The following is a 17,933-nucleotide window of genomic DNA, read 5'->3' as shown; positions in this document are numbered from 1 at the left end:
GAGGGACTCGTCTGAGCAAAACCAGCAGAAATACATTCTGAAAAAACGGTTTATTTCATTTTTAAACCTCCGCAATAAGTAGAATTTTAAATCATGTCGTCTCCCAAGTAAATGGAAAAATATACATTTAACGACTTATCAGTAAACAACAATATAAGCTATCTATGCAATTCAATTAACAGCAATTCAGCTTCTTTTTTCTTAAACATACCACAGGCATACTGTACACACATATTTTAGTGACATCTGAGTTAACTGGATCTCATGACAAGAAAACAAAGTGTTTCGTTTGCATAACAGGTTAAAGTAAACCAGGCCTCCTCTCCCTCTCACTGTGTGGTGGACATGTGGAAGGACGCCTCGACAACATGACAGAAAAGGTACGTTGATGTTACACTCAGAAACGAGGAAGTAGCACCTGTTACCTACCTAAGACACATTAACGGACAACACAATCAAAGAAAGACACTTGGTAGACTTGGAAACTAAATGGTATTGCTTGGTGGAAGTTGTTTTAAAGTAAAGAGGAACGAGTCTTTAAAACGTTGATTAAAAAAAAGCACAAAAAAAAATCCAAACTCAAGGTCCACTTGAGCTTTCTCTGGCGTGTTCAGCTTGGTCTTCCTAAAGAGAAGGACGAGGTCATTCACGTGATCAATGTAGCTAAAGTGATGACCCGTCTCAATGACAACTGAGCACCTGCTGATGAAGCCTGTGAAATAGGGCTGAAAGCTCAGGAAAAATCTTGCGAGTGGGCCTCGAGTTCGGATTTTTCTTTTCTTCTTTAGTCAAGCTGCTGTCTCAAAGGTGATGAACGAACCTTCACGCTCCGTAAGAGAAATGTAGTGCAGCACGTGGCGCGACCACGCGGCGGTTTTCACTCTTCGTGTCCTCAGCAGAAATCACTCCATTTTACACGAGAGACACAGCAAGTGTTCAGATGTTTACTTGCACACGCTTTGTTTCCTAAAAGTTCATTTGAGAGAACTGAAAGAGGAGTAAACTATCACACCAAGCTTGCTGGTTATGGGATGCATATACTGTGAAATCTTTAACCAAATACCGATCGAAGGCATGACGTTTGGCACCTTACACCCTCCTGCGCGTGTGACGAGATGACTCGGTGCACGTGGTGTTCGGATCATCGAATAAACATTTTCTAAAAACACACGTAAGTCTCTGTTTTTTTCTCATATTGCACATCCTAAAGAACACTGAGGGAGATGACACGCTGTCGTGTGGCATGACTGTGTAAACCATATTGACTCTAACCCTGGGATCTTATATTTTTCATCCAACGGCTTCTCTCCACTACACAGAACAACCCCATCCACTTCAAGGACCCGTGGGACCAGCTCCTCTCCTCTCCTGTGAGTAAAATCTAAACAGAGAATAGAGAGTAGAAAGTGATGACAGGGAGTTTCTGCTGTGTGTTTAACAGACCAAAGAGAGAAAGAGTGAGCGTCCCGGTGCAGCTGATGACGGTCCACCAGGAGGAGAAGAGGGACTGGAACATAAGTTAGTAAAGGAGAGGGAGGAGGGGCAAATGGTGGTAGGCAAGAGGCAACAGTCTGGTTTCAAAGACCGGGGAGTTGCTCGCGCCTGCTGCAGCATTAAGCCCTGCGAGACGTCATGCACGGCAGCTCATCCTCAGTGATAAATTCAGGGCTCGGGCCTCGTGCACGCCTGAGGGCCGCTCCGACGCGCACACGCAGAGTTTTAAGACTTGAAGACGTGCACGGCCCGCACTACGTACTGCCTGCAGATGGGGCACTCGCTCATCCTCTTGCCACATTTGGTGCAGGTTACCATGTGACCACATTCCAGCAGCACGCAGTCGATGATGGCGTCCATGCAGATGCGACACAAGTTTTCATCAGCCGCCAGCTGAGCTTTGACACCATCTGTGGATGGAAATATGAAAAGTTATTTTTCAGTTGCGATGGTTCTCTTGCAGGTTCATTAAACTGCATGGAGCGCAACCAACATCACCACATCAACCCAGATGCTCCAGAAAAGTTGGGATGCTGCGTAAAACATAAATAAAAACAGAATGCAGTCATCTGCAAATGAACGGTTTTACAAAGCCTTGCGAGGATGCCCTTCTCATATCCAATCATGATACTGTCACCTGCTACCATTGAACCTGTTTACCTGTGAAATGTTCCAAACAGGTTTTATTTATGTTTTACACAGTGTCCAGACTTTTTTGGACTCGGGGTCGTAATGCCACTACGCTCCAGCAGGTTTGACTTACATCAGTATCACAGTCTAGTCTGTCCAAAAGTGGCGATCAGTTAGCAGTAACGCAGGTAGTTTCATTGAAAACTAGTTTATCTGATCGCCACTGACAACTGAAATCAAGCCCAAGGTAAGTGCAGAAGGCCCATTGTGGGACTGTGGTAGTTTAACAATAATATGTTTATGTTTATGTATGTTCACTTACTCAATTACTTGAGATTCAGTTTTAGTTTAGTTAGATCTTTTTTAAAGAAAGCACTGACTGTAACACAGAATTAACATATTTGTCCTTCAGTTACATGGAAAGGAAACATTTGCAACCATGTTAAATGTTTACAATAACCGATCTGTTGCTTTTATTGGAATTTGGAGCGACCCAATAAACCAAATAAACCAATCCCAAATGATGCCAGTGCTCAGGCTCAAACGTCTGATTGCTGACTGATAGCTCTCAGACCTCAATCTGGCTCCTGCTGCTCACAACAGGGAAAAAGTCAATCCGTCTGCAGCCTCTCTGCCGCCCCTACATGTCTGACTATTTAGTGGGCTAATACGATCTTCAAGCCCTTTATGTCCACAATGAGCCTCTAGGAAGCCTGACAGTGTAATTACACCTGATGGAGACATACTGCCACTGAAGTAATATGATGGCTCATCATGAGGTAAAAGCAGAGAGAGTGCATTAATGACAGCTGCCCTTCAGAATGAAACGAGATGATGCACACTGGAAATGAAACGGGAGCGACAGAAGGCGGAGACACTGAATCAGGCGGGAGATAATGACTCAAGTGACCATAATATGATAATATGAAGGATGACATAAAAGATCAAGTGGGTAAAAACGCTGCAGCATGCCTTTACTGTTCATTGCTATCAGAGGATTGGTGCAATGTACATTATGAGCTCATGGAGGAGATGGAAAGGGTGCCGTGAAGTGGCATTTTATGCAAACATCTTACCTCCAACTCCACTGTTGCAGAGAGGTGGAGGATATGCAACCACTTGTATCGATAAGAACAGGCAGTAATAAAGAAAATCTATTAGTTTTGAAAACAGGGAATTTAATGAATTTAGCATGCGACTGTTTTCAGCACTGAAATCACATAACAGGCGGGAGCTACTTGAATTTGCATGTAGATTTTTTTTTTTGTTAATATTAGTGCTCATATTAAAAGGCAACATCATATTTTAAATCGGGGAAATATGCAAATCAAACAGTAATAATTACCTGCAGTTATGCTCACATTTTCCACTAAAAGAAAAGGAGAAAAAAGGACATTTTTGTCATCATGCAGAACACTGGAAATCTAAATTTGGATGCAAAAATGAAAAAAAAAAGGCAAAGTCAGGAATTCTTACTGGACTTTCTGTTCTGCTGATCTTCTCTGTAGAGTCGGTGCACTCGCTCCAGCAGCTCCCACTTCTCGCAGCAGCCAGAGTAATTGACAAAGTTCCTGGCGAGAATCTCTTTCAGCTGGCGGACGGAGAGGTTTTCAATCGCCTCTTCATTGTCCAGATCAGACAGCGAGGCCCTGATCCTCCTCTGTGTCGCTGGACTGACCTACAATCCGCAGAGGACACACAGAGCTGTGGTCACCGCGTTCCCTGAAAGCCTCGTCAGTCCACAATCATCTCTGTTCCTCCGGTAAAAACACCTTTTAGTGTCATAAATATGCGAAACAAACCGGTGTTTTACCTCTATCATGTTTTCAGTGGGCTCCAGGTTCAAGAGAGACGCTGTAGGAGTGTCCTCATGCTCCTGTTTGAGTACAAACACACAGAATTTCATTGAAATGAGTTTAAATTCTCATGACAGCATTTCACTCACCCAGCAGTCATTGATTTTACCGTTTCATCACCAAATATCCGCCACTTAAAGCATGCGCTGTTTGAACCATACGCACGCAGCAGGAGCGTTTAAAAGAACCGTCAGCAAACCTCCTGACTGCAGATTTGAGGCAGCAGAACTGACAAAAAAACACTAAGTGATCCACGTTTGTTGCACATGAGCAGAAACACGTGAGTTTTCATCTTTGATTCTCTATTTTCATCCTTTTTTAATCTCATTTTTATTATTATAATCATCTTTATTGTTTTTACTCTCCATCTCATTTTACATTCATTTTCTGCCAATTTTTATGTTCATTCTATCTTTTTTATGTGAAGCACTTGCATGTGGTTTCTTTGTTGTAAAACACTTTGAGCTAATATCCTTGTATGAAAGGTGTTATAAATAAATATTATCATTGTTTGTCTCATTAACAGGATGTTTGGTGTTGATCACATCTCCTACACTCCTCAACACTATCCCAAAACATGCCGATTACAACTTAGAATTTCCTCTACCTCCATTTAACTATCAAAAGAAAAAAAAAAATGAATTCACAACTCTCTGTGATCTCATTCTTTAAATTGCAGCTGTTCAGATCTCTAATGAAAGTCAGAGATGTTTAAATACTGACTCGACTACTCCTAACTCAGCGGTTAATTATTCTCTTTGAAGGCGGAGGTCAGGCGTTTGCTGGATGAAAGGAGAATAAATGGAGCCACAGAATAGCGCAGACACAGCTTGGTGTGAGTGCACCGCTCTGTATTATCTCAGCCATTTATGCGCCTTGAAGAGAAGATATCGTCTCTTTATTCTTTTATCTGCTTGACAAAAGAGAGCTTGTGAAGGGCTGAAATGAGCTCCGACTGTGTGATATCACGCTGTCTGTTTCCGTACTGTAAAAAGTAAAAACCTCTCTGCTTCGGCACATTCCAGCAGACCACCATCTTCCTCCACCGGAGATGTGTTAATAATGTATCCTTGGTGCGAGATGCCCGCTCTCGCCCAGACATCATGCTTTTGCTCGGGCTAGACTCCTCAGAGACCAAAACAGGAGCAGCAGCCCCGACACACACGAAGCGCCGAACCTCTCCGGAGCACAAACTTTCTTTGACTCAACGTTGAATTTCATTCAGCCATTTCAAACATGGGAAAGTATTAGAAAGCACTCAGAGAGGCTGCACAAGCTGTTAAATCTACTTCAATAATAGAAAATGTTTCATCTGCATCAAATTACCCACAGAGACACACAGTCATGGGCTACACGTGGCAGATTTCTTTCCATGTGGTCCAGCAGGTCATCTGTAGTGTCTTCATCGGCCAATAGAATGACTTCACACCAAATATCATTAAAATCTGTTGCCACATGTTTGAGAGATCCAGCTGGGAAAAAGAAACGGTATAATGAACAGTGCTATAAATGTTTCAGGGTTTTATGAATCATAGAAGAGACAAAAAGTTAATTACACCTGCCGGAGTTTGTATTAAAATGTTTCCTACACACCGTTCAATAAGGTAATAATACCCTGTTTCAGGAAGATTATACGTTTTTTTTTTTTCCTATCCAATAATCTTGTTAATCAGCATTTGCAAAGTAAAAGATTAAACAAGGTTTCAAGGTAACTGATCCGAATCCAAAATCCTAATTAGCTGCATATTTTGGCTAGATATCTATTTTTCATCTGGAGCTGACGAGAGACGTGGTTGCCACAGCAGTTTCCCAAACACTTGTTCAGATTCCACCAAACCATGTTCAACAGAGACAACGCTGAATGTCTTTGTTTAGTTGAATCTACTTAAGAAAATGCATACGTGTATATAAGTAAAGCTGTAAACATAAATAACCACAAAGCATTTTAAAGCCCACGTGTGCCACAAACTACGAGGAGAAAAAAGAGATTATCTGTGGTGGGGTGGTGAGAGGAGGGATGTACTGTCGTGTCTCTGTTGTTTGGCTGCAGCTGTGACGCTGTGGGGAGCTCTCAACCTGTGTGCTTGTTACATAACAGACTCCAACAGACTCAGCCTATGTAACCGACCTAAAAAAGGCAAAGGGCTTAAGCTGCGTCGCTGGCTGGTCTGAGGGCTGCACACACACACACACACACACACACAAACACGCAGCTAACACAGCTGTTTCCAGCTGTCACGTGCACATCCTGCTGAACACTGGACCGGCCTGTTAATCTGAGCTTTTTCAGTATCAATGGAGGGGAAAAAAAATCCCCTGAAATGTAGTAGATTTTCAGGGAGAAATGAAGAACCACGAGGCCACAAACGCAGCACAAAGGGAAGAGTGAAGCACGACACACAAAGAAGAAAATAATCTAAAGATATGCACGAGAGGGTGTGTGTTTGCCGGGGAGTTGAAAGGAAGAACTCTTCTCCTGACTTACAACATCCACACCGACACTTGTAAATAAGCTGATTTCACCTTTGAAATTAATTATCGTGGATAGAATGAGGACAGATGTGAAAGAAATATGGCGTATGTAAATGAGCGAATGGATGTTTGTTTGTGTGTGTGTGTGTGTGTGTGTGTGTGTGTGGCTGCACAGTACACAGCGTCAGCTCTGCGTGCAGACACACACCAAGCGTCAGCTGTGTGTTTTCCTGCGTGCACGCACAAACCTGGCTGGTGGTCCCTGAGCTGTCACTTGGGCTGAGCACGTCTCCCTGAGAGGCGGAGAGGACCGACTGTTCAGAGGTGGAGCGCGTGGCGGAGGGGGGCGAGGCGGCACGTGAGTGGGGGAGCGAGTGCAGACTGTCTGTGTCATCTCCCCCTTCATCTTCTTCTTCCTCCTCCTCCTCTTCCTCGTGTGTGTCCTCTTCTTCTTCTTCTTCTTCTTCCTCCTCCTCCTCATCCTCCTCCAGCACTGGTCTCTGGGTTTCCCTCGTCCCCTGATGACAGAGCACCAGGTCCACCAGGTCCTCTTTCTCCCTGCATGTGTCGGTGGGGATGTTGCGCAGCAGCAGGTACTGGCGCAGGTCTTTCACTCGGAGCTGCATGAGCCGCGGCCTCTGGAAGGCTGTGCCGCGCAGCAGGTGGCAGGTCGTGCAGCAGCGCAGGTTCTCCTGCAGCACCGAGCACAGGGCGCAAAAACTCTTCTTACAATCACAGCAGATGTGCTGTTGGAGAGAGGAGAGATTCAAAGACAGACGGGAGGTGATCAGCTATTCCGTTTCTTCTGACTGAAGAAACCAAACATTTTCAATGGCGTCGTTTAAGAAACTCTATTTTTCATCATTTCTAAACAGGCCCTGAAGTCTGATTGCTGTTTGCATATTAAACATTTATCCCGCTTGTCACTTTTGATGAATAAATTAACCATCGACTGAAAAAAAAATTAAAAAAAAAAAAAAAGCTTAACGATGGAACTGAAGTCACTGAAGCTGCTGTTTGTACCAATGAGTCACGTTGTTTTCATTTGCATGAGAATAATCCATAAACACCTGATTACACTTGCAGTATATTATTAAGTAGGGCAGTAATTCATATTGTGATAACATCACTGTATTTTGTCAGCAATTTGCAAAATTATTTTACTTAGCCGAGTAGCTTTTCACACACAAGGAATCTGTTGGTTTTTAACAAAGGAAGAGAAAATAAAGTAGTAATTAAGAGAAAGTAAAATATAAAAACATGTACATTCTAAGTTTTTATAAAAATGAAGTTGGAGCTGTACTGTTCTGTGCAGGAATGTGTAAAATATTGACCAGAGACAGCGATTTAAAAATTAAGAATAAGATGAATAAATAAGTCCAGTCAATAAGATGTGCAAGGAATTTATGAGGCAAAAGAGCCAAACATCTGCATGCCTCTGAAATGTGAGGACTTGCTGCTAGTTGCTGTTTGAAATCAGTGAAAATGTAATATTTGGGTTGGTTGGTTTGGTTTGGTTTTGGAGTGTAAGTTAAATACAACAAGCAATCTGAAGGTGTCACCTTGGAAAATTATGATGGGAATTTCAACTGGATCCCAAACAGCCATATTGTTAATGATGTTTTTCTTGGAGTCAGCTTTCTTGAAGCGTATCCCCACGACAGAGAGAAACCACATAAACAAAGCTCCACCTGAAACAGTGGCTCACACGCTGAGAAAGAGTAAAGAAAAGAGAAATAAACTCAGTGTAGCTCCTGGTGATGTTTGACATTTTACTGGCTGAACACTGTCTCCGGATACAGAGCCGCTGAGTAGATTGACACTTCAAATGTGCAGAAAAGCAGGTCGGCCATGGCTGTAAACATTTTCTTATCACTTGTGCACAAATGTGCTCTGGTCTACCAGAAGCACATTTCCACTGCAACGATTCTTTCCCTCTATCATTTGTTGTTAATCCCCCGGCGTGTCTTTTTTCATCCTATGAAAATATCACGCTGACACACAAATGTGTGTGTCCAGGGAGTCAGAGAGGCAACTGGTGTGTGCGGACGACGATAGAGCGACGTGAAGTGGCGAGCGGAGAGGACGCCGGGCACTGCAGCGTTTTCATCAGCGTTTGACTGCCAGACAGATACACTCTGCCATTAAACTCTGACATGTTCAGCTGTGCACAGACCCTGGAAATGCCAGCATGAATACGTATGGTGGATGTTCTTAAAGGGACATGCCGGTCAGTTTGCATTAGCAGGTTGTGTCTAATCTACAAGGCTGGCAACCAACTTTTTAAGTCAACTTACAACTTCAGGCAGAGGTGGAGCTTGTTTTAACTGCTTTATATACAGTCGGGTGGTTTACTTCAGTGGTAACATTCAGGCCCCCTTCACACAAATTTCCAATATATACACTATTGTTCAAAAGTTTGGAACTGCCCGTCACACAAGCTTGATTCGCTGCGGTCAGATGGCTGAAAGGACTACTCTGTGCTTCTGAATGGTCTTTCATGCTTTTAGGTTGTAAAAAATCCTCTGTTTTGTGCATGAAGGACAAAACGCTGTGCAATGGTTCAACCAGACTGACAACTGAAAGGGTAGAAGGAGACACAGATACCTCAGGGTAACAGTTAAAAAAGGAAATAAGAAACCACCTGTCATTGGTGAAAGAAATTGAAAGCTAAGCATCAAAATCTGCGCAGATTTAAATAGAAAAAGTCAGTGTCAAGTGCACAATATGCCTGTAACAAGCTGGAATTAACAGCCGCATTGCTTAAAAAAAACTATTCTTAAAACTCCCAAACAGAAACAGAAGGTTAGTGTAGATTTAGCAGAGTATCAGCTGACCATACTACAGACTGGCACAGTTTAAACCCGTTCAATCTAACCACTGAGTAGACTGCAGACGCCCAGTCGTGGCTCAACATTGAGCATTTAATTATTCATGTTTTGGGGCCAAATGTATTTCAAATGTAAATAATACATTTAGCATCTGAATTATATGGTTTTTATCTCTGTTAAAATCACCATTATTGCAGGAAAGAAGAAAAACATCAATATAAAAGATGATTCCAAACTGTGTGTATGTATGTATGCATGTACTGCTGGTTTGGCTTCAATACAGAGTAATTCACAAGCTTACCATACATTTTTCTTAAGCAAAATCTTCTGAAAGGTAGCAGTTGACAACTACCGTTGACAGATAATGTAATGCAGAGGAGGTGTAAACTAACATAAACTGGAAATAGTAAAGTACAAGTACCTCAAAATTGTACTTTATCACAGCACTTCAGTAAACTTACTTTCTACTACTGAGTTCAGGACGTGTCAGTTTCCATTCAGTGCAGCATGAAAATCAGCTTTAAATTTGCTTCAAATTAGTTTTCCATCACAGTGAACAACATGGCGTCTTAACATTTGCTACATGATATAAATATAATCATCTTCTACCAGCCTGTGGTGACTTAATTGAGCCTGTTTACTGCCTGTTATTCTGTTCTGTTAATGTCTGTCAGTTCTGGTTATTTTATTTCTGTTGACAGGGCATTGCTGTAAAATAACATAGCGCATGCTCACTGACCTACTCTACATAAATAAAGACAAAACTAAATGATGTAAAACATTATATACTATTAAATGAAATCATACTCCTTGTATTTCAGTGTGAAACGAATCAATATTGTTTTGGAGGTTTTTGCTTTTGTTCAGTAAGTGACTCAGTAATTATGGATGTCAGTGTTTCCTTGAATGCACCACAGAGTCCCGGCTCACAAGTGCACGCGATGATTACATAATTCAGACATTACAAAAAAAAAAAAAAGCTGACTGAATGTTGACTGTGAAGGATTACTCAGTCAAGTCTACAGTCTCTGCAAGATGATTTTTACATAGAGCCGACATGAAGCGAAACCAGGCCGTCGGTCATGAGTCATGTCATGAACAGTGAGTAAGATTTCCGTTTAAAAGGCAAAAACATGCAAAACTTTTGATATAAATTTCTCTTACTGCCTCCGACCACCATCACATCAAACCAGTTTTCCAGCACCAAACTCATCACCACCACTAACTGCTGTCATCACTGCCTCCGCTCTTGTTCACCTTGCGTCTGAAGACGGAGAAGGCCAGTCCGCAGGCCTTGCACAGCTGTCCGGCGCTCCCTGAGCTGGTGGGGGGGTAGGTGGAGTACCCAGCGCTGGGGGCGAAGCGAAAGGGCCCCGCCCCTGCTCCGAACCCCGGCTGCTGCGCCCGCACCGTGCCCGTGCCCATCACCTCGTTCAGCAGCCCACAGCATGACGCCCACATGGACGATGCCCCCGCCTGCGGAGCGCACACACAGAAACACACACGCACAATTGTTAGAGACACCAAACACAGACGGTAAATCGTCTCACTTGTCTTGTGCATAATTTTATACACATTTTCGTAAAATTCAGCCTCTTTGAAGACGGTGGGATATCCACTAGAATTTGAAATAAAGTAATAAATAAGCAACTGTGGAGGAAGTATTCAGATCTTGAAGTAAAAGTACTAATACCACACTGAAAACACTACACTACAAGTAAAAGTCATGCATTCAAAGCTTACTTCAGTAAAAGTGTGTATTATCAGCAAAATGTACTTGAAGTATCAAAAGCAAATGCATGATGCAGAAAAATGGTACCTGTCAGTGTTTTAATATTATAAAGTTCAGATAATTTGAACTACGTTCTGCACTCTTGGCTAGTTTAATCTACAGCAATGCATCATATTCTGCATAGATCATCGTATGTTTGTCTCTAAAAAGTCAACTTTTCATTCAAATGTGGCCTCACAGCTCACTGCAAGTGGATCTTTTTGATGGCTTTATGTAGTTTCCATACATTTGAAGTATTTTGATACGCAGATGAGGGACAAACTGAAAGAAAAGTCATCATAAAGTGTCTTAATAAGGTGTTGGGCCACATCATTTCCATATGGCTCAAACCATTCAGCGACTCCTTGTGCACTGCATCTTAGCGAAGCATCTTATTCAAGCTGAACTGGTCACTCGTCTGTATATCAAGAAAACATCAGAAAGAAAATGAATGAGAGAGAGAGAGAGAGAGAGAGAGAGAGAGAGAGAGAGAGAGAGAGAGAGAGAGAGAGGAGGGGGAGGCGCTGGGCAGCACATTACTGAGAGTGCTCTCTAAGAGTCTTTGAGGTTAGAGATAATTAGACAGAAGTAGACTCTAAAAAGCTCCTATTAATGACAATCTCCAAAGAGAGCTCCGGGTTAAATTTCTCTGTCGCTGCATTATTTTGTACAACTTGATAAACAAACGAGCCTCACAGAACCCGAGGATGTGTTAGAGATGTGTTAGGAGTCTCAGCCACACAGCAAATATCTTGTGAGGGTCAAGTAGGAGGAGGAGGTGCATGTAATGTAGCCTCTGTATGTCCCGAAGAAACCTGCAAACTAGCTTTACTCAAGCCGTTAAAGTTAAAGCGAGCGCCCACACCAGTCAGCCGGATGTGCTGACCACGAGACAGGCCGGGGACAGGGGAGCAAAGATGGTGCGATGGGAGCCGCGGCTCCTTGGAGCATACTGATGAGGCAAGGAGGGAGGGGGGGAGGACAGCGAGCAGAGAATATGTCTTCTGTTGTTCCCCGGCCTACAGAATCAATAGCTGACATGAGCATAATGTAAGCCCTCTGTGGTTCCCGGCTGCATGCGGAAAACAATGGAATTCACAGGGTCCCGCCACGTCTCTTCTTAAGGCAGCGCTCTGCTCTGACTTGTCACAAACACCCAGTGATCTGACCTCACCCATCTGCTTAGGGACTCGTTATGTAATCTGAGGAGCAAGGAGGTACTGTATGTGGAGTCACGGCGAGAAGGAGGGAAGGTCCGCTGCACCGAGGCAGCCAGGACGGGTTTTTAAAGGTTAAATCTCACCGCTGAACTGGACATTGGTGGATGGTTTCTCGGCTGGATCATCACCTTTCTACCCAGAGCCCAAAGTGACAGCTTCAAACAGCTTCTTTAGTCTGACCAACAGTCCAAAAATGTTCAATTGACAGTGACATAAAAACAGAGAAAATCAGCAAATGCTCGAATTTGACGAGCTGGAAGCGGCGAGTGTCTGGCATCACTGCTTCATAAATGACTTAAATGTTTAATCAGTCACTTCCTGTCAACTGTCTGAATGTTTTGGCACTTATATTTGGCCTGTTTATGCGTCTTCTCCTCAGCTACATCCACCGCAAGCAGCTTCATCATGATATACTTTACGTGCACAATAAAACCATGATGCATAACAACTTGAATTACTCGCCCGTGGCACAAACTTGACCTGATGTTCAGCTGCTAAAAAAGTCTCCCTGGTTACATGCAGCCTCCCTCACATGGGAATAAAAGGAATATTTACTGCATTCTTCAGGAGGAGGAGCCGCTGCAGTCTGGCCACGAAATCAGTCTTATCTGGCTTTGAGCCAGCAGCGCGACTTCCCTCTGTCACTTCAATTAGCGCACTGTAAGCTCTGCAGGCAGGGAGTCCCGAACAAACAAGTGACAAGAGCAAACATCACATGTAGTACTTTGTTTTTTTACTTGTATCGTCTGGATTTCCTCCTGCAGCTTCGTTGTTTTAGCTGCACCTCCGGGAACACGATACCTCCATCGTGTGTTTCTGTCATTGCGGTCACCTTCAGGAACTTTGAGCGTCAGGCCTGGACCAAGTCATTGAGATATTTCTCATACAGCTGCTGGATCGTCAACATCAAACAGGGTCAGCAGCAAACAGCCGAGCCCAGCGTGCACACAAACAAACACCGAGCAGGGGGGAAGCAGCAGAGGAGTAAGGGAGGCACAGATTTAAATAGAAAAGCCCAAAAGGGAGGACAAACCCGAGATGTCCAGGCCTTGTGTGGACCGATGGTGATCTGACCTCATAAAATCAGTTTTTGAGGATCAAATCTCAAAAATTGCAGCGACACAAACAACCATACGGGAGCCTAGATGGAGCCTAAATGGGTCATGCGGAGACGTGTTTAACTAGAACTGGAGTGACGCGAGGAGAGAAGAATGTTTACCTTCCTTTGCACAGCATCACCTGACGTCTGCCGGTGTATCTACTGCTGAGGGGTTTGCTGTTCATTGATCGAACGACAGCAGTAAACAAAACGATTCGAAACATATCCGGATAAAATCCACTGATGTGATTGATGCGTTCATGTCGTTTGAAATTCAAAGGGGGACTCCACTCCCTGACCTTAAGTTCAGCCTGCCTCCTCATCATGAGGAGTACCACACAGCCAGTGAGAACACACTATAATGTACTTTGGCTGTGAAGGAGTCTGAAAAAAATAACCCTGATGATCTCATTAGGGTTATTTTAGCTAATGATGTCATTTCCGCTTCGGTGTGCAGCTTAAGATTTTCGATGGAGAGCCTGCAGTACAAACTGGAGATGATAGGCTTTTAGGAGGCACAACTACAACTATTAATGCAACTTTAAGTTGCATTATGGGAAATGTAGGATCTATAGTAGGGACAAAAAGTCAGGATATCTCGGCCTCTGCTGCGTTGATTTTTATGATTTTTTTTTTATAGGACTGTCCCGAACACTTGGAAGCTTCATTCATGACGCTGACATTTGAATTCTAAATCAACATTTTTTTTAATTTTTTTTTTTGCATGTCTATTCACTCTGTTTAAATCCAGTATGTTGGCACAGCAGCAGATGAAGATTAGGCTACACTAATATCATTAGTATTTTACTAATCGGTGGAGGCTTCATAGACAACACTACGAGTTATATTCATTAAAGAAAGCTGATTTAATAAAAAAAAGGACTAAATCATTTAATCCTAATGACACTTTATTTAATTGAGGATCTCATCAAGGATTTTTCTTAAGGTTCTGACTTTATAAAATATGACGACAGACATTCGAAGCTACGTTCGAAAACCTCAACAGAAGCTTCACGTGAAAAAACAACGACAGCCCTCCTCCTTTAAATCTGTCTCTCTCTTGTCAATCAGCGTAATGAAAGCTCAGCACTACATTTCTGGTGCACCCCTTTAAGCATTAGTCTTTGCTCGGGGTGGATGATACGGACATAACCTCGATCGGGGTGAATGTAAATTCATACATAGCATATCTTGATACATTTTTATGGAAATTTCATAGAGAAACAGTTTATAGATGGGAATGGTTTTGATTAACTCTGTCATCGAGCAGGCCCGCTCACTGATGTGCAACACTGTCCTCTGTGTTCTATCAGAGATAATCAGTGCACATCTGAATGAATGGTATGACATAAATCTCTGATCATCTCATGGCCATATTGCCCGTCCTGAGTCTATGCACTTGTAAGCATGTTATAGTCATCTACTGTATGTACAGATATGCACCAAACAGACATATTATCATGGCTTCAAATGTAAACTATCATAAGCTTTATAGTCATCGTTCACTATCTTTCCATCATCCACTGTCTCTCTCGTGTGTTTCATTTCCTCTTTCTCTGCCCCTTTTTCTCCAGCATCACCTGGAAATGTCACTCAGACTGTGAGAAGTGAGACCACTGAGACCCGCGAGTCATGTTTTTGTCTAAAAATGACGAGAATAAATGTAATATTGCATCGAAATCAGCCACACAGATGTCAGCGATGTCTGCTGGAGCCTGCAGACGCCGCAACCAGTGAGGTCTGGACAGATATGCACATAAAACTCAAGCTACTATCAGCTAAGTTTGGATTTGTGTCTGCAAAATAACAGATTTACACAGTTTACTCCAAAGGCGGAGGAGGACTCAGGGAGGATTTAGCCTGGAGAGGACTTTGGGTGCAGCAGTACAAAGAGATATGGACTGCTGTGGAGATCGTCCTGCAAGATCAAAACATGACCAGACTATTTTACCACCACCATCACAAATCTGCTGTGTCCCTTGACTCTTCATTGCTTTAGACTTCTTCAGCTACTTTAGAAGACAGCCCTAAGTGTGTTCAGCCTCATCTGGACTGACTATGATCCACAATGCTACGTCAATGCTACATCTTCATTTCATCAGAGCATTTGCTGCATTATGTGCTGTGAAAATGAAAGGGTGAGAAGATGTTGAATGGGCAGCGTGTAAAAATCAAACTTCACTGGTCTTTCCCTGATTTAAATAGCGTCAATGACACGTACAGTGCAGCAGTCTTTCCCGTTTTGAGATGCGCCCTTACACACTTCAGCTAACGGCATCCGTTCCACAGGGGCAGAAAAGCTGCTTTTCAATTTAAACCCGATTAGTCAATAAAACATCACGTCCATTTTGTTTCCCTGGGACACAGTGAGTGACGATGCGCCCCTTTGTCTTCCATAATATTGTGGCAAACAGTATTCAAATGCTTGCCCTACTGCATGCAAACTTTGGCATGAGGTTATTTGCAGAAAATGCACTTAAGGATCAGTTGTGAAGAAGGTTACATTATTGTTGCACTGCATGTGATCGAAGAGTTGGAACGGCAACAAATCATTGCAGCCTTCACGTACAAACACTGTAGTGACTGCAAATGCTTCATACACCTCTGGTTGCTTCTCACACTGCATCATATTTTATGGGCTCCTTGCAGGTTTTGCATGTAAAACCCTGTTAGCTTAAAGCAACCAGAAATGGCAGCTGTAGAAATATCTTAATTTAATGAAGTGTAATGGAGGGAGTTTGGCAAATATTTTGAGTAGTCAGCCAGATTGGATGAAGCAATCAGCTGAGGGATGATTTTCTAATATGCACACCTTAAATATGTGTTTCTGAAAGCAAGAAGAATTAATATCAGATATTTTTTCCTCCTGAAATACCCAGTGCTGAATTAAAACCTACACAGGGGGCTTTACTCTAATGCATATAGTGCACATTTGAAAAGGGCAAATAAAATACTACTACTACTACTAATTATAAATCACCTTCATAGGCCTACAAACTGTCTCCTCTCTTAACTCCAGACATTTTGTGATGCTTAGATATAAATATACCTGACCAGACAGTAGCTGCCTATTCAGCTTGCAGCTGCTGCTTCGGGGAAACCCTCCGTCCTGGCACACATATCACAGGACTTCACTGTGAAATGCGGAGTGGAGTTAAAGGTATCACCGAATAAATACTCAAGTACAGGTACGTCAAAACACTTCAAGGAAGTAAATGTGCTTAGTTATTGTGCAACTGTTATTTTTTAATTTGCAGAATGAGGACTTCCACCTTTTTAAGCCCTCATGGATGCATGGAGTCAGCTTTAAATGAGATGCAGCCCGTCAGCTACAGTGTAACTACAATAACAAGTGAACTGTCAGCCGCCTCAAACATTCTTCATATTGTGTGCACACAGTGCTAATGATGGTGATGATGATGGTGATGATGGTGGTGATGATGGTGGCTGTAGTGGCGCTCCAGCCTCCACCTCACCTTTCACCGCGACTGCCACCACAAACCTGCCACCACCAGAGCACCAATGACATCATCGCCATCATCCTCATCATTATCAGTCCTGAGCTCGAGCTGGCAGGGAGCATCATCACCTTTCCTCTCCTGTATCTGCTGCTACAGTACACACACACATACACACAGAGACGCGCGTACACACACTGCACAGAGCGGAAGAAGACTCCTGACACAGCTTGGACCTGAGAGGTGAATCCCTCTCTCTGAACACCGAGACGTCCCCCAAACATCCCCGCACTCAGTCACTCGCGGACCGCAGTCTCTATCTCATTAGAGCGGATTAGAGCCTGACGATGAATGGACGTCGCTCCAGCGGCTTTAGTCCACTGAACTATCACACTGAGGTCAAAGCAGGCTCATTAGAAGGCTACACACTGTACCTACTGTTTGTCAGGTCGACTGGACATGCAGGAAAGCTTTCCCTGGCTTCCAAGATCGCAATGAAAATTAAAAAAAATATCAAGACTGACAGAGCCGGGAGGGCAGCGGTGAGGAAATATGTGATGACAAGTTAAAATGAAACAGTTGCATTTGAACGCAAGCCTGTTGATGTAATTACATCTAAGTGCACGCAAACACATTTAATTGACATTAGGATGGAGGTATCCCCTGCCTCTCGGTGCAGCATCGTGCGTAAATCCCAAGAAATCTGCATCGTAAGCGAATCCAGATCACAAATGAAACGGCAGGTCGATCACCTACCTTCATTGCGCCTCTCGTTTGAGGAATCTGCCGAGTAATGTCAGGACGACGATCATTGCAAGTGCACAGGGAATCAAACCATTACGTCTTCCCTCTCTCCGGCTGCCTGTGTGTGTGGAGTAAGCATAACGTAATGGTCAAGAGAGCCGCAGCCAACCACAGAGCGCACACGGGCGCTGGTATCTTTAGCAGCCAATCCGCCTGAACACAGCGCCGGAGTGGGCGTTCAGAACCGTGCGTAAAGACGCATGTGTGCGCCTGACAGACAGACGCATCATGCTATTTTCACAGCTTCTGTTTATTCTAGCGAATTAGCTTTTTTTCCAGTTTCAGACAGTTGTGTCTT

The 17,933-nt window shown here is 43.3% G+C and overlaps 1 protein-coding gene across 2 annotated transcripts; it reads right to left on the bottom strand.

Moving 5' to 3' along the window:
* Window positions 1-35: 35 nt before the first annotated feature.
* rnf34b (ring finger protein 34b) lies at window positions 36-17,719 on the bottom strand. Of its 2 annotated transcripts, XM_076758503.1 has the most exons (8): window positions 17,588-17,719; window positions 10,541-10,759; window positions 6,701-7,198; window positions 3,938-4,000; window positions 3,601-3,802; window positions 3,470-3,493; window positions 3,201-3,242; window positions 36-1,904 (listed from the first exon to the last, which is right to left on the bottom strand). In XM_076758503.1, the coding sequence occupies exons 1-8, from the start codon at window positions 17,591-17,593 to the stop codon at window positions 1,720-1,722; spliced, it is 1,239 nt and encodes a 412-aa protein (XP_076614618.1). In that variant the 5' UTR covers window positions 17,594-17,719; the 3' UTR covers window positions 36-1,719. The 2 variants fall into 2 exon arrangements, with proteins under 2 accessions (XP_076614618.1, XP_076614619.1); XM_076758504.1 differs by lacking the exon at window positions 3,201-3,242 and having other exon boundaries at window positions 17,588-17,713.
* Window positions 17,720-17,933: the final 214 nt, after the last annotated feature.

The sequence above is a fragment of the Chaetodon auriga genome, chromosome 19, assembly GCF_051107435.1.
Source record: "Chaetodon auriga isolate fChaAug3 chromosome 19, fChaAug3.hap1, whole genome shotgun sequence".
NCBI lineage: Eukaryota > Metazoa > Chordata > Actinopteri > Chaetodontiformes > Chaetodontidae > Chaetodon > Chaetodon auriga.
This window is presented reverse-complemented; position numbering and strand designations above follow the sequence as displayed.